Genomic DNA, 16,290 nt, shown 5'->3' on the forward strand with positions numbered 1-16,290 from the left:
TCTGAAAGAAGACAATGGGTGACAGGATTTCCAACATAAAATGAGTAAGATAAACTGAAATAAAAGGTAGCCTAGTAATTAAAGAAAAATAATAACAGTAATATTAATCATCATAATCAAAAGCATTAGTGTATTAGTCAAGAGCTCACTGCCAAGAGAGAGAGAGAAGAATGTCAATCATCTGAATTCCTGCTCTGACCGTTTGCTGATCTCTGTACACAGACATACTGTAGAACAGATACCTTTACATACATTTCTTTAAAGAAAATCTAAAGATCTTTATTTAGTCTGTTGTTAACACTTGCTTTGGCAATGTACACGTATGTTTTCCATACCAATGAAGCCCCTTTGAGAGAGACAGAGAAAAAAGAGAGAGAGAGAGAGAGAGAGAGAGAGAGAGAGAGAGAGAGAGAGAGAGAGAGACGCATGTACGGTACTATATGGTATAAAGAGAGGAGTGTGTTATTTGTTTAGGTCACCAGAGGTCAGCATTGCACGGTAGGTAGGCAGACTTGTTGTGAACGGAAGAGCTCGGGTGATGGCGTGTAAATAGTAGGATACTGACCACGATGTTTTGTTTTGTTCAAATATAAATATAATGTTTATTTTATTTTAGAGTGTGTTTATTGTACTCAGTGGATGCTGGATCACGTTTATAGAGCAGGTTTCTGAGATGAGCTCCGATGTGGTTTGGGATGCGCAGTGCGCTTTGCTGCCGCTGCTGACTGGGACTGCTGCAGTGTAAACAAGACTGTCCGAGCCTGCAGCGCTGTCGTCTGTGGGCGAAAAGATAACGACACAGTGCCAATGGTAGTTGACTTTTCATATTAAACGAGCACAGTTTCATCATGAACCCTCCGTCGTTTTTCAATGCGCAACAACGTCATTTCTGCAGCGGAGAAACTGGCTTGCTTCTTTAATTAAACTGGACAAATCTGTCAGCCAGCACATCTGCTACTTCTATGCAACCAGCAAACGTTTATCCTACCGTTTGATTAATCAGATGGACTTTGCTGTTGAGGGAGTAGCCTACCAACTGTTTCTTGTGTCGCAGAAGAATGAGTGACAACCAGGAAACATCAGATGCTGAGGAGGACAAGACTCCGGCCGGGATCGCGACCTTGCCGCTCCGGCCGCCGTGCGACCGCCTCCCTTGCCACAAGAGCAGCGTGTGCTCCCGCTCCTACTTCGTGGTAGTGATGGTGTTTTTTCACGTATACATCATTAATGTTATATTACTGCTATTTTACGTGCACTACAATAGCGGGCAGGAAGATGCCAACCGGAGTCGTGATGCTCCGAGCAGTAACCACCAGCGCCCCGAGTCGCGACGTCCGCCATCAAAGCCTGAGTTCCTGCGTGATGTTTCCCTAACAAGAATCGAGGGGATAAGGGTGAGTAGTGTGATGATGCATCACTCCCACTCTTTTATTTATTCCCTCTGTGTTTCTCTGTCACACACATTTAGCACCACCACATCACTTCACTTCTCTGATAATCTCTCAGGTGGGACACGTCCAGAAGGTGTCATTGGTGCCAGGCAAAGTGCATGAAATGCGGACTCTGAGTATGAAACCTCTGCTGTTTGGTAAGAGCCAAATCACCAAAACAAACATGAGCCGTTGGTGGCCAAAGAGGCTTCTTCTTCTGATGAAAGCAAACATGCATTCAACACACACTCGTCCTTATCTTCATCACTACCACCCCCCAAAGCCATACTGTAACCTAGTTTACACATAATGCTCAGGTCAATCAAGCCTATATGAAGTGGGCCAATAAGTCCTGAGGCAACTATTCCAATTAAGGGCTCATAGCTGAGTGGCTAAAGAGCAGAAATAAATCTGTACCTAACATAACTAACAATGCAAAAGCATGCAGTATGTAGCCATTAGATGTGCTGGAGTAAATATGGTACAACCATTTTAAAAAGGAAGGAGGTAAAGTGTAGGCTATTTGTGTTTTTCTCCATTCTCTTCATTATTGTTGACCAAACTCTGTGTATAATTCTGTCTGTCTCTGTGTCTCTGCAGAGATCCCTGGGTTTTTGTCAGAGGATGAGTGCCGTGTTGTGATGCAACTTGCACAGCTAAAAGGCCTAATAGAAAGCCAGCTAATGGTGCAAGACGGCCAGGAGGAGCTGGCCAAGGAACTCAACCTCAGCCCAGAGGAGATCTTCAACCTTCTTGATATCAACCAGGATGGACAGTTACAGCTCCATGAGGTGTATGTCAGTTTTTGGATTGTGAGCATGTAGTTTTTTTTTTGGTTCAGAGTTGGTTAACTAATCCTGTCCTTTACTATCTTGCCTTCAACAGATACTGACACATTCTCGAGTGAGGGACGGCATCTGGCTTACACCGGAGAATCTGCGAGAAATCTATGCTGGGCTCAAAGCTGACAAGGATGGTAATGGTAAGAAATCAACGTTGCATTTTCTACATACATGTATCTATTTGCATAGCTATTATTTTGAAAACATTATTTGTGTTAAACAGTACTTAGTTCATGTACATATTTGGATGTAAAATTGTAGTTCTAAAATTGCAAGTCACACACACACACACACACACACACACATATATATAAGAGCAGTAGAAACCAAATTTTCCTAAACTATTACTAATGGTGAAAACTGGGCCAGTAAGCAAGAAATAAAGACTTACGCATTAGAATAATACTGTATGTACATTCTCATATTTTGGGAAGGTTTGCTGAGTCTGGAAGAGTTCAGGCTTCTGAGCAATGATGCCTTCCAGCGCTTCCTGCTGCAGCGAGGAGTGAAGAGGAGTCAGCTGGTGAGAAACAGCAGACACACCTGGCTTTATCAGGGCAAAGGAGCACACCAGGCCCTCCAAGACATTAAGACCAAGTAAGCAAGTCAAACCATGTTCTCCTATTGCTGCAGTGCTATAATAACTTTGATATAGTCTCGCATTGCCAGACCTACCTCCACAGCTATAACTATAAGGTTTTTCCACAAAGCATCATTTTAATTTTATGTTTTTTCCAGACTTTGCAACTTCCAGATTTTTTCTTACCTTTCTCTAACAAAGGGTGACTCGCCTCACTCGGCTCCCGCCCGCATTAGTGGACCTCAGTGAGCCGCTCCAGGTGGTTCGCTATGACGAGGGAGGGCACTACCACGCCCACCATGACAGCGGCCCTGTGTATCCTGAAACAGCGTGTACACACACACGCCTTGCAGCCAACACATCCACTCCTTTTGAGACGTCTTGCAGGTGAGATCACTGAGGTGCACAGTGTTGACTGAAGCAACATTTCTAGACAAAATATCTGTGAATGTTCAGATCTGAATTCATCTGTGCGGTGATTATACTGAACTCCATTGTGAGCTGGCGTGTGATGTGAGTTTGTGTGCTTCAACATTGTTTAGCTGGAAAAACGTGTTCGCAAAGTGTTTGTGTATGTACAGTATGTGTGTGTTTGTTTCCACCATACACGTCAATATAAATCTGTGTTGCACATCTAGGTACATCACAGTTCTCTTCTACCTGAACTCTGTTGAGGGAGGCGGGGAGACCGCATTCCCTGTGGCAGACAACAGGACCTATGATGAAGTGGTGCGTAATTGTGTATGGGTCTGGAAATGTGTAGGGTGACCCCTGCTAGTATTGTATTGTGTACATACTATGCATGTCTTTCATATATGTGTTAACTCGCATGTTTGTCAGTGAGTGCATGGCCTGATGTTAAGCAAATTGTGTTACTAAGTTTGAGTGTGTTTTAGTCTCTCATACAGAATGACGTCGACCTTTTGGACACCAGAAGGAATTGTGACAAGAGTAACCTGAGGGTGAAGCCTACCAAAGGGACAGCTGTTTTCTGGTACAACTACCTTTCTGATGGAAGAGGTAGGATTTCCATTAAAAATTACAGCACACTGCCAACATAATGTTGCAATAAAGATGCAAATCAGCCACTACTCATCTCACTTTCATTTGGATTATTATTTTAAAAGTAACATTGTTCTGGTATAAACTTTGTGTGCCAATATTAAAACATAAAGGTAATGTCCATTTACTTGCAAATCCTATCACAATAGAGTGTTGCTGGGGTGAAGTGGTGCTTTGAGATAAATGCTAACGTCAGCATGCTAACATGCTCTTAAAGACAATGCTAACATGGCCTAAAGCTACCCTGCTAGAGTGGCTAAAAAAATATCTTCAATTCATTTTATCATGGCATTTAACATGTCATTGTCATGGTTTAGTGGGACAATTCAGGCACAGAGTAAAAGTCAACGTATAAAAAGGAGTCAAAAGGTTGCGATTCAAGCCCATATTGGTGTTGTTATTGGTGTTGTAAAGATGACAGGTTATCTAGAAAGACAGCTACATACAGTTAGAATACAGCAAATATACAGTATAAGAACGTGTATTTAAGGTTTATATCTGGCTAATTTAAACTAATAAATAAACTCATATGTAAGTTGGGAGAACAAAACTGTTCAAGTAATTCATCTTGATCAGTTGAAGCAGCGTGTTGTGAAATCCATAACATTAGTGTGAGCCATTTAAAAAACAGACCTGATATGAAGGATATTGCTAATCAACATTAAATTATTATTTTTTTTCTCAATAGGTTGGGTGGGAGAGCAGGATGAATACGCTTTGCATGGAGGCTGTGTGGTCACCCATGGCACTAAGTGGGTCGCAAATAAATGGATCAACATTGATCCGGATTACCAGCGGCAGGCTCGCTACCAGCAGCTGGTTGCACAGCAGTCAGAGGACGAGGATGATGGTCTGACCCCGAACCCAGACATACAGAGTTCTAATATCCATCAAGACTTGTAGCTCATAAACCAAATTTATATACAGTATAAAAAAATCTACCTAGCCTTCCTTAGTCCTGTGCACAATGTCTTTGGCAACATCCTCCGTGGCCAGTATGTAGAGACAAGATTTATTCAGGGAATGAGGTTACAGTGGGTTTATGCAACTGTAAATATATGCTTTTGTTAAATATTGCTTGGATATTGTTATCCTGTTATTTTTTAAAGTCTAATAATTTCCCATTTCAGGAATGTTGCACTAGAAACTCATTGAAGGAGTTGAGACAAAAAAAATCCCTTTGCATGCATTAGCTTCACAGATTTTGCTGTTGCTATAAGCAGAAATTGCACTTGAAAATTGAAATGGCTATTGTAAACATTTCAATGTCCTACCTTGTTATTGCTGCCATTACCAAAAAAGGCTCACACACTGTCAGTGTGATGCATGTCTTGTTACTTGTATTCCTCATTTTCTACCAGATTCTTCTTGAAACGTATTGTTTGTATGTTCAATTTTATTAGTTTATTTTTTTTCTCTCTATACATGCACTCTGTCATTCTCTCACATTGAATAAAGGTAAATTAAGCTCACATGACTTCAGTCTTACTAAGATAGGATGTATAAATATTAGTGGTGTCACAGTTTTGATGTTCCCCCATCTCCCCATCGGAATGAGCTCTCGACTTCAACTATCAAAATCAAAAGCAGGATTGGTCACCCAGTATTCTTTCTCTCTCCACCCCCGCCTTCTTGCATATGCCCAAAGAAAAAACAACAAACACAGCATAGCTTACTGGCTTGTAGCATGCAGCTAAAGACACAGGGTAAATTAGCTAATGGGTAGCCTGCAGCCAGACTGCTAGAGTCGGAGATGATAGAGAAATAAAAGAACTAGAAAATACTTCTGCTCTAATGAAGTTGCTAGTGTGGCAACATTTTGCTATCCCTGTGAGTGAGTTATGTAAACAAACAACAAAGGTAAAGCATGTGGGCTCAGACGGTGCAATCATGTGCACCTTGTTAAACTAATGGTGCATTATATTGCACTTCGTAAACTCTAAAGGCTGATTTATATTTCTGCGTAAAATCTACGCTGTTGCTATGCATGTAGGTATGTGAAGACACAAACCTACGCTGGACCCTATGCTGTAGCCTGACGTGCACCTCTCGAAAAATGTAACTACACGTCGGCCGTGGCTTGGAAACATTGCATTTCCCCCGACTCATTTCCTGGTTCTCCTTCTCCATAAACAACATGAAATCAAGGAGAGGCTTAACTTTTCCTGCTAAAGATTTCCCACCGTGGTCAGAAAGAACAGGGGAGACACTTTGTTTCTCTCACTATGACTCTAGAGTTAGTACTGGCTCCGAAGCTAATCACTGTCACTCTCTCACTGATCCCTCGCTCTACCACACACTCACATGCCAAGTATATACATCAGGGGTCTCATTCAAAAAACTGTGCGTAAGATCCGTACTAAAAGTGTACGTACGCCCGAAAGCCAAAAATGGCATATGCCAAAAAAATTCAGCTTCTATGCACATCTACAAGCAATGTTCCCTTTATAAATCACAGATTACCCACAAGTGTGTATACATGAATCAGCCTCTTATCCCGCCTTGTACACGCCCATTTTAACCATAAATAGTCAATGCAAAGCACCTCATGAATGCTGATCAGTATGTTAATGACCCTGGCAGTTGTTCTTTCGTTATGCCAAATCATGCCGAATCATGCCGAATCACGACGACTGGCGGCGAAAAAGCAAAAAACTTGACAAATTGAATTATAATTTCGGCCTGTTCTCGCACAGTGTAGGGAAACCTGATCTACTACCTATATTAATAATACCTTCCAAAACGGCAGGCATTTCGGCACTCGGGGAGGGCGTCGATAAACCAGACCTATATGATAAGATTTAACAGAACTATATATTATATCCAAACAAGCCTTAGTGATAAAGTTGAAGATTATATATAATATTTATATAAAACACTTAGCTGTCTGACATTTCCCTTTGGAAACAGCCGGTTGCCCCCAGAATGGCGAGTACCTATATTTGGACCGGGTTGGCACAGTTCCGGCGTGTTGCTCTCTCTACTGGACCCAATTCAGTACATAGATCCGAGAGCGCAGCTTTAGGGAATTTAAATCGGCATATTAGCCAGTCATCGTCATGGTCCCTGAAGCCTCTTTTTCTCCTGTTTCTTCCATTGCCGTAGTCCTCCTGCAGTGCCAGCAGTGCCATCATGCAGCATTACGCACGGGTTCACCGCAGTATTTATATGTTTACAACATATTGTGATTGTTAACACCTTGCCAAAATCACAGCATCAACTAGTGGTATCCCCCACCCGAGATACAATTTGAAGACGAAAGTCTAATAGGCAAACACACTTTTCTTCATGCAGGTTTTGTCACAAACGGTATCAAAGTTCGAACCGATAACAAGGACATTAAGCGTAACGATTGCGCGAGAGCTAAACGGCTGTATTTTCAGACTTTGACATTTGATGATACATGCACGGTATTAAAGACATATATTTAGTTATTTACACTGTGTTCTGCCGTTATCTAATGCAAGGGTATTTGATGCTATCCTGTATTCCATGCAGTCAGGCCATCTCCTCCTCCTGCGCTCCGTAGCAGACAATGTGACAGTGAGACAGCGCCGATTAAACATTAATAACAAATTTTTATTAAAGATTTGAGTTGGATTTTACAAGGTTTTTATGGAACAAGTATCACTCAATACAAGTGCAAATAGCACTGTTGGATCTAATCTTAATGGTAATGTACACATTTTCTTATATAAATAACATATATATATATATATATACTTATAAATCACAACCTTTGCGTGGGAAGTGGGTTTTGTGAGTACGCCACATTTATAAATGAGACCCCAGGCCACTTACGCAGGCTATGGCGAAAGCTCTGCATGGAGCCTCCGCAGAACCATAAAACAGCCTTTAGAAACTCAAACTGTTGTTGCAAAGTACCCTTCTGCCATCTAGTGGTTCATTTGTGGCATTGCCCTCCCTGTTGAAAACAAAATGTTTAAATTAAAAATGTAATCAAATCGTGATCTTAAAATAAAAGTCAAATTAAATCGTGAATTTGGAGAATCGTGAAACCCTTAATAAATATAACTCAACAATCATCAGCATCTATTAATTTTCAAATAAGATTTTTGAGATAGTTTTCTCCATCTTCAGTGCTGGATGTCCAGTTTGGTCTTTAAGTCTTTAAAGTTGTGTGCTGCTGTATGTGTCCTGAAATCAAACAGAGATTAATTTAGTTCAAATGACAAGATTAAATGTTTTTAGTTCAATCAAAATGTTGACCGTCGGACCATCCAATTAAACATCAGCAACATATACTCACAACAGATGGCTCATATCTGGGAAACGATGTCGCTCCACGGTGGTCCAGACAGTAGAGCACAGCATCATGAATGGAGGCAAAAAGATGCCTCTTTGTAATTGACTCAGAAAAGAAGTCACCAAGCTCTAATTGTTCCACCACAGAAGCTGAAAAGAAAACAGGTTACAGGCAAATTATGAAGCATTTTCATGTTGTACAGCCTCAAGGAAGTGAGAAAGTGTTCACTTACTTTGACAACCAGCAATGTAGATATCTACATCGATCTCACTGAAGTCCTGGAAAATCTGTCAATAATATAAATACGGAATATTTAAACTATTCAAGTTATTAGTGCACCAACCTTTAAAATAAATTACATTTCTTCCCCATCAGGTGCTACTAATCCTAATCATTCTAATAATCTCTCACAGTCAATCATCAGGGTTAATTTAACTGTTAGACTATGCGTAAACTCCCACTTCAGCGAACACCTGCCAAGACTATATTAAATCAAAATCAGTTTGTATGTGTTAAAGATTTGTCATCTTCCCTTTCTAATGAGGACCACAATAGAAAGCTTCATGTGTTTTCATCCTTTACAATTTAATTATATGTCAGGACTGGTTGATTGCAGCCCTGTATTTACCTTTAGTATTGTCAAATAAATCATCCTATAAATCTATGTATTAACATTGTTCAATTTGCTGTTTATAAACCCGTAACAGTATCACTTTATAACATGGGCACAAATCATATACTTAAAGTAACTATGAGGAACTTTTAAATGTATCTGAAATTGTCTAATTTTTCTCTGATGATCATGAATGACCTGTAACAGCAAACGAGACCAACAGTGAAAAGAACGTTATTTTTATATAGTATTTCTTAAGTGCTTTGTAAATATGACCTGTACCTTTTATGAACGATTGTTATATTGTATTTAACTTAGTACATTGTTTTTTCTTGTAAGGTGACCTTGAGTGCTTTGAAAGGCGCCTATAAATAAAATGTATTATTATTATTATTATTATTATTATTATTATTAAGCTTTTAAAACAAGTCATGTCTTAGCCTTTGTTCAAAGGATATTTGTCCCTTTAGTACTTACATTTTTCATAGTCTTGATAGCCACTGTGTCAATAAAGTTAGCTGTGGAGAGGTCGATAATGATGGAGTGAATGTCCCAGGTCCACTTGCCCAGTGACCCAAGAGAGACCCGCTCCAGATCGTGACTCAGCGTGTCCTCACTGCTGGAGCCCAGAGTGGTGGTGTCCCCGTCCTGCAGCTCAGACATCCACCCTAAGCTGGTGCAGTCTGGTTCTCCTCCTTTCAGGTACTCCCATCTGCAGGAGCCGTCTGGTGTTCGAGGAGTGTTTGGAATGACAAACACTGTCCCATTCTCCCTCTTTGTCAAGCCCTGCTCCTTGTCTGTAACATTCCCATCCACGCATGTGTCCCTCCAGCGGCTGGCCTCTTCCTCCACAGAGAACACCGGCGCTCCAGACAGCTGTTTACCTGCTCTCTGTGCTCGTCTCTAAAGAATGGTAGGTGAAAGAACTGATTCAAACTTCTGTTGGTAGGTTGGTCACCTACTTTAGTTCTGTCCAGTGTGACAAGAGGTACACTTAAGCCACCTTTACTTAATATAACTGTCAGAAGATTTGGTGCCAGTTTTCTTCACTTTGATCATTAAAATGTGTTGTAAATTTCTATAAACAATTCATGTGTTATACATTTCCAGCATATTACCTCTTTCTTGGCTTGCCTTTTTGCCCGTCTCTCAGCCCTCCTTTCTCTACGTCTCTGTTTGGCCTCCTGTCTCCTCTTATAGATAATCATTTTACTGATGTCAAGCCCACTCTGAAAACAGATCAAAAATAAAAATAAAACGTAATCTGCATTTTATGAAAAAATGTTGAGAAGAACTAAGAAGAACTGAGAAGAGATTAGAGCTGAAACAATAATTAGTCAATTAACTGAATAATCGATTGACAGAAAATGAAACGGTATTTTGATAATTGATTAATCATTTCAGTGAGTTTTAATGCAAAAATGCTAAACATTTCTCTGGCTCCAGCCTCTCAAATATGAGGATTTGCTAGTTTTCTTTGTCACATATGATAACAAACTGACTATCTTTGGGTTTTGGACTTATGGTTGGATAAAATGAGGAATTCAAAGCCGTCACCTTGTATTTGGGGAAATTATAATGGCCATTTTTACTACATTCTGGCATTTTATAGAAAAAAAAACCCCAATTAATTTATTAATTGAGAAAATAATCATTAGATTACTCATTAATGAAAATAATCGTTAGTCGCAGCCCTAGAATAGATAGTATTATCAGGAAAAGGGAACAAACCTTTTCTTTCAGAGCCTCAAGGTAGAGATCAGCATTGGCGAAATATACCGTAGCAGAAGAGCGAAATATAGTAACACCTGGAATCTCTCTCACCTGCCAAATAGTAAAAAGTAATTAGCTTTTTTGGCAGTGAGGGTAGAAAATCTTTTATGTATGGTTTCCCATTTTTCTGTTTCACCTCTGTGTGTGTCTCTATATCCACATACAGTTCTGTACCTGGAACATTTCCCAGAACAGAGTATGTTGGCCTGAATGGAATGAAAAAACAAATTATAATATATTTATATTTATTTATATTATTATAAACAACATTATTATGTGTGCTATATGTTTTTGTAAAGTATTTTGTCTAATTTGGCAGATCTTACAGCCTAAAATCAGATACTAATATTGGCATGCACACACACACACACACACACACACACACACACACACACACACACACACACACACACACACACACACATACTCAGATACTGAAGAAATATAGTAATATAGAAAATACTATGATGAGGTGCATAGGAGTCTTACAGCTGAGTTCTGAAGGTAACAGTAAGTAGAGCAAAGATGATCGATGCTGCGAGACCCAGATCCAGATTGAGCAGCAGTGTTGACACCCAAGTGACCAACCACACCACCTGGGGGATGTAGCATGACATTATTTATTTTTTAGTGTGAACATGAAAAGGAAACAATAACATTGCCACTTTTTCCAGATTCACCACAGCAAATTCTGTCACAGGTGTTGCTTTTACGTAATTTAAACTCATTTTTCTCTTTAAAGTAAGAATTGAACTTCTCACCAGATCAATCTTGCTGCTTCTCCACAGTGTAACAATGTCAGAGTGCTGCTTGAACATGCCCTTCAGATTTACCAAGACAATCGCTGCAAGAACTGCCTAAAACAAGCACACCCAAGTTTTAACGTGATTAATCAGATGTCTACACAAACGTGTTAATGAGGAGGCAAATACAAATTCATTTCATTACACAAAAAAATGTCATGCATCATTTTTATTTACTGCAAATCTACTTTACAATAAAGACACGTGGGAGAACAACAGAACCTTTGGCAGCTCCTGGAACAGGGGCCCAAGTTTCAGTATAGTCACCAACACAATCAGAGCAGAGGCCACTCCAGCCATCTGCAAGAACAACACAAATGTTGTTTCTGGTTATATTGAAATATTGAGTTCAACAGACTAACGTATTCGTTTGTTTAGCAGAGATGGATCAAATCCATCGTTGGAGAATAGATTGACGATATGACAGCACATAATTTCAACATTTAGTGGTAGTAACAACTATTAAGTCTGGTTTCCAATAATTATGTAATTTGGTATATTGTTTAGATAAATATTTAAAACATGTCCATGTGCACATTCAGGTACATTACCATTAACTACAGAAACAGGCTTACTGGTCTCCCTGAAGAGAAAAGACTGTTTTGTGATTTAGGTGAAACTAAAGACGAAGTCCATTTCATGTTTTATGATATATGATAATATGATGATTTAAGGGTGACTCTTTCTGCTGTCTATTTCTGATGAGTTCTTCTTTATGAATCACTGTTAAAACCTCAGATGTATTTTAAGAAATGAAGTCTTTTGTGTGGCAGATTTTATTTGTAGAGCATGGGGCAGTTGTTTGTTTGCAATGTAATGTAAGAAGTTATGGTTTAAGTCCATTTGGGCTGGGCACTGCCAACTAACAAAACTATCTAACTATTTTGCTGCATGATACAGCACATGTTCTTGTACCATGAGTTTTGAATTTCCACATGGTACTATTATACATAATGTGGTTATATTTTATTCAACATCATTTACTTTTTACCATACCTAAATCATCTATAAATAGGTCATATGCATTGCATATTTATAGTATGTTGCATGTTGCATGTTCACAGTACTTGTGAGGTCATGCTTATGTAAGGTTGTTAGTTCTGTTGCTCATTTACTGTACTTGTGTTTTTCCTCCGGTGGTCTCTTGGATGAGACTTCGAGACATGGAGGAGCAGACTGAGAAGCACTGGAAGAAGCCTCCCACTGCATTACTGAGACCCAGCGCCACCAGCTCCTGCAGCAGGGTGAAGACAGAGACACAAGAATGAAAACAGAAGAAAGGGATGCAGAAGTATGATTTAACAGGTATTTGCTTAGAGTTGTGGTTTACCTGGTTACTGTCCACCTTGTATCCATGTTTCAGTGCAAATGTTTTGCCAAGTGAAATGGATACGGCATATCCAACCACAGCCAATGCAAACGCATCACCAATTACTTCTCTAAAAAGACTCACATCAGGTACACTGGGAGAACTTAGACTAGTGCACAGGTGGAGAAGAAGGAAATGAGTTAGTACTAAACAAGTTGGGACTATGACTCAACCAAATATTACAGCAGTATAACTTAAACCCAAATGCTTACCCACTAGGAACTTCTCCAACAACTGAAATAGTGTAGTTGCTGTTCAAGTGGGTATAGGTTGATATCAATGTTCCTGCCACAATCTAAAGAACGCATACAGATCATAAACACAAACACACACAATGAAGCCAAATTTCAGAACACATTTAAAACCTTCAGTCATTAAAAATTCTGGTAAATCATATTCTAGACGTGAACCTAATTATTAGCCATAAATATCTCCTTTTTGCTATGAACTGCAGAGCCCTGCCAACTGCTGATTCAGCTGCTTGGCTCCACTGTGTCTGTGCTTTGTCAGTGCTGCAACAGCAGCAGCACAGCGGTGATAACATTAAGAGAGGCCAGAGAGTGTGTCCTCTTATCAACTGACTGTTATGAGTTCCACTGGGATGGGCACTAGCAGCTTCGGACTGAGATAAGAGTTGAGCTCCTTGGCTGCAATTAGAAACACCATGGACACAGCACTGACCACCAGTGTGGGAAGATGAGTGTGTGGCAGCAAGGAGCAAACATCCTTTAAAGTCTGAAAATGGAGAATGGAAAAGCAGAAGGTGGTTATGGTTATGCTTAACTGCACATACCTAATGGTTTCATCATTTTAGGTCATAATTAAGTATAAAATACTTTTCCCCTCATTACATTTTCACCTCGTTAGCGTATTTTCTCCAATCTATAATGTACACTTATCTTACAATAAATACAAAATTAAGATTGGCTTATATTTTGTTATCAAAGGTCCATTGCTTTTAGTTGTTATGACCTCATGTCCTATTGGTTTACACATTTCATTGATTCCTGATGTCCCACACTCAAGCCTGAAATACATTATATAAGTAGAATCTCAGGACTCATATCAGTGTTGAGTGTCTGGGTGCACAAGGGTGCAAGACCTCAAAGAGCCATTTAGCAGTAATTTACACACGTTGACTGGATGTGCTTCGGTAAAGATATAGAGAAAAATTCCTATGTACCTTTTTATCTTTAAAGCAACACTAAAGCACTTTTCCCACTTCGGTCCCCTTACAGGTTGGAAGCGGAATTGTCCATTACTGCTGACGTAATGTCTCATTATGTCTCATTCAAACTACAGATCCGCTACCCGACATTACGACAGCGGTAATGGACAATTCCGCTTCCAACCTGTAAGGGGACCGAAGCGGGAAAAGTGCTTTAGTGTTGCTTTAAAGCCATTCTTGGTAAACTTCCTATTTACCTTTGTAAAACCCTTTTCCTGTTTCTAACAGCTATTAGACCAGATCATCTACAGTAGATGGATAATCTTCAGTTTCCCTAGTCTGCTAAGAACTTGATAACACTGTATTATTTTACTGTACTATGCACCCCAGCCATTTGCAAGATAACTTCATCTGGAAATGCTGCCTTCATATCGGGCATTCACATTCAAATGTTTTCATGTCATGTTTTTATCACTCTAGTGTCCCTCAGGTCCTATTTTGTTATAAAGCAATTGTGTGTGTTCCTATGTAACTATGTGATATATATCTATATGATATGATATATATCGACTTCCTGGTTAAATAAAGCTTAAATGAAAATGAGGAACACACATCAAACTCTGACTGTTGTCATTATCAGTGCCAAACAGATAATGCAATCAGATCAGTTCCACGGTATTAACAAAAACACAACAATCAGAACCAAATACTTGACAGTACTCACATACACCAGTGACAAGGGACCACTAAACCGTGTTGGTGAAACCCCAAAGATGTGTTTCAGTTGTGCCACGACAGCATGAGCTGCAGCAGCTGTTGTGTATGCCCGCACCAGAGGTTCAGACAAGTACGTTCCCACAAATCCAAACTTTACCAAACCCAGTGCCACCTATGCAAACAATTGTTTATGTATATTATGAGTTTTGATAGCTGTAACAACAACATAAGACATTATCATTTCTGTGGGGTGTTGTATTCAGACCTGAATAAGTCCTCCTAGGGCAGTAGTAGCAGCTGCCACCTCCACCCTGTATAAGTCCCTGGCAATTATGTTCACCTCTGCAGTGACGTTGGTCCCATTTTTTATGAGGAAATTCATGTCTGGAGCAAGTCTTTCTGTCACACTACCCACCATGATGCTAAGCACTGTAAATGTACCTGAACACAATGAAATATAGCAACACGTGTTATTACAGAGGTTATAATGACAACAGTAAAACGTGTGTTTCTCTCTCTACTTACCGATGGAGATATGACGTGATGTTCCAAAAAAGAAGTAGATCAATGCTGGATAGAGCGACGTGTAGAGCCCAAATACAGGAGGTAAGGAAGCCAACAATGCATATGCCAAACCTGGGAAAAACAAAAGTTGTTTTACACCTGTCTCAGTTTACTAATGAATATTTTTTTATGAGGCTGTGCTATTTTAACTGTAGTCATAGTGGCAAATAAAATATTCTCCTTTTTTTTTTTTTTTTACAAACTATTGCTTGTGTATGACACAAAATAAACAAAATCAGGCTATGGGGGAAAAAAATGACTTTTTTTCTGCAATGTTGTTGACATTTACTTAACCATGATGGACTATTGTCATACCTTGTGGCAGGTGCATTATTCCCACACTGATACCGGAGATGAGGTCTGGCATGCCATAGTCCCAGACTGAGTACTTGGGCAGCCAGGACAACACAGGCAAACTGCTCACCACACTTTGTTTCAGTTTGGGTACTGTACATCTGGAAGAGATTTGAAGAATGCACACAGACAAAAGTGAGTCTTTTTATTGGCTGATATTTTAAAGCATAAATTTGCTGAAGATGGGTCTCTGGTTGTCTTTGAAAAGAAGATCAGACCAGACATCTACATCTACAGCACAGTAAGGGTCAAAAGTTACAACATCATCATGAAATTTGCCTTACCTTAGGGATTCTTTAAGGCGTTCAATTAGAGAAGGGTGAGTGTCAGAGTATGTTTTTCTCTGTGTAACCTCTTCCAGTCTCTGCTCATCAAGCACTTCCCGCTCTACTCTGTATTTCCCAAATTTGTGTGTAGAGTCCATTGAGCTGAATCTGTGCAACTTATTTTTTTTTACTCTTTACTACCAATGCTACTGTACTACTGTCACAAGAACAACTGTATATGCATATGTACATCATATTGCCTAATGGTTAACTATAGTCAGGATGTTGTGGGCAGAGCCTCTTCATGACAATGATGGCTGACTGGAAGAAGCAAATGATGTAGGCCTAATTATGGTTTTAATAGGAAAAATATTAACTCTGTTAAAATTCAATGGATGTTTGACAGGTGTGTTCCTATATTTCCATTTTTTTCCATTCACTAGCAAAAGTAAAGGTAATGAACCATGAAATGTCACCTTAAG

General features: G+C 39.6%; 2 protein-coding genes across 2 annotated transcripts; one reads left to right on the forward strand and one right to left on the reverse strand.

Moving 5' to 3' along the window:
* The first annotated feature begins 528 nt into the window (after positions 1-528).
* p4htmb (prolyl 4-hydroxylase, transmembrane b) lies at positions 529-5,386 on the forward strand. The gene is made up of 9 exons (XM_078247459.1): positions 529-1,394; positions 1,507-1,588; positions 2,031-2,221; positions 2,316-2,412; positions 2,707-2,869; positions 3,054-3,239; positions 3,491-3,581; positions 3,749-3,872; positions 4,603-5,386. The coding sequence occupies exons 1-9, from the start codon at positions 1,059-1,061 to the stop codon at positions 4,815-4,817; spliced, it is 1,485 nt and encodes a 494-aa protein (XP_078103585.1). The 5' UTR covers positions 529-1,058; the 3' UTR covers positions 4,818-5,386.
* Positions 5,387-8,045: 2,659 nt separating this feature from the next.
* slc26a6l1 (solute carrier family 26 member 6, like 1) lies at positions 8,046-15,966 on the reverse strand. Its single transcript, XM_078247295.1, has 19 exons — positions 15,827-15,966; positions 15,504-15,643; positions 15,150-15,260; positions 14,890-15,065; positions 14,632-14,796; positions 13,322-13,474; positions 12,952-13,034; positions 12,701-12,848; positions 12,491-12,604; positions 11,593-11,670; positions 11,329-11,424; positions 11,057-11,163; positions 10,704-10,773; positions 10,526-10,618; positions 9,913-10,023; positions 9,272-9,697; positions 8,414-8,468; positions 8,185-8,330; positions 8,046-8,072 (listed from the first exon to the last, which is right to left on the reverse strand). The coding sequence occupies exons 1-19, from the start codon at positions 15,964-15,966 to the stop codon at positions 8,046-8,048; spliced, it is 2,439 nt and encodes an 812-aa protein (XP_078103421.1).
* Between the last annotated feature and the right edge of the window lie 324 nt (positions 15,967-16,290).

Source organism: Sander vitreus, chromosome 4, assembly GCF_031162955.1.
Source record: "Sander vitreus isolate 19-12246 chromosome 4, sanVit1, whole genome shotgun sequence".
NCBI lineage: Eukaryota > Metazoa > Chordata > Actinopteri > Perciformes > Percidae > Sander > Sander vitreus.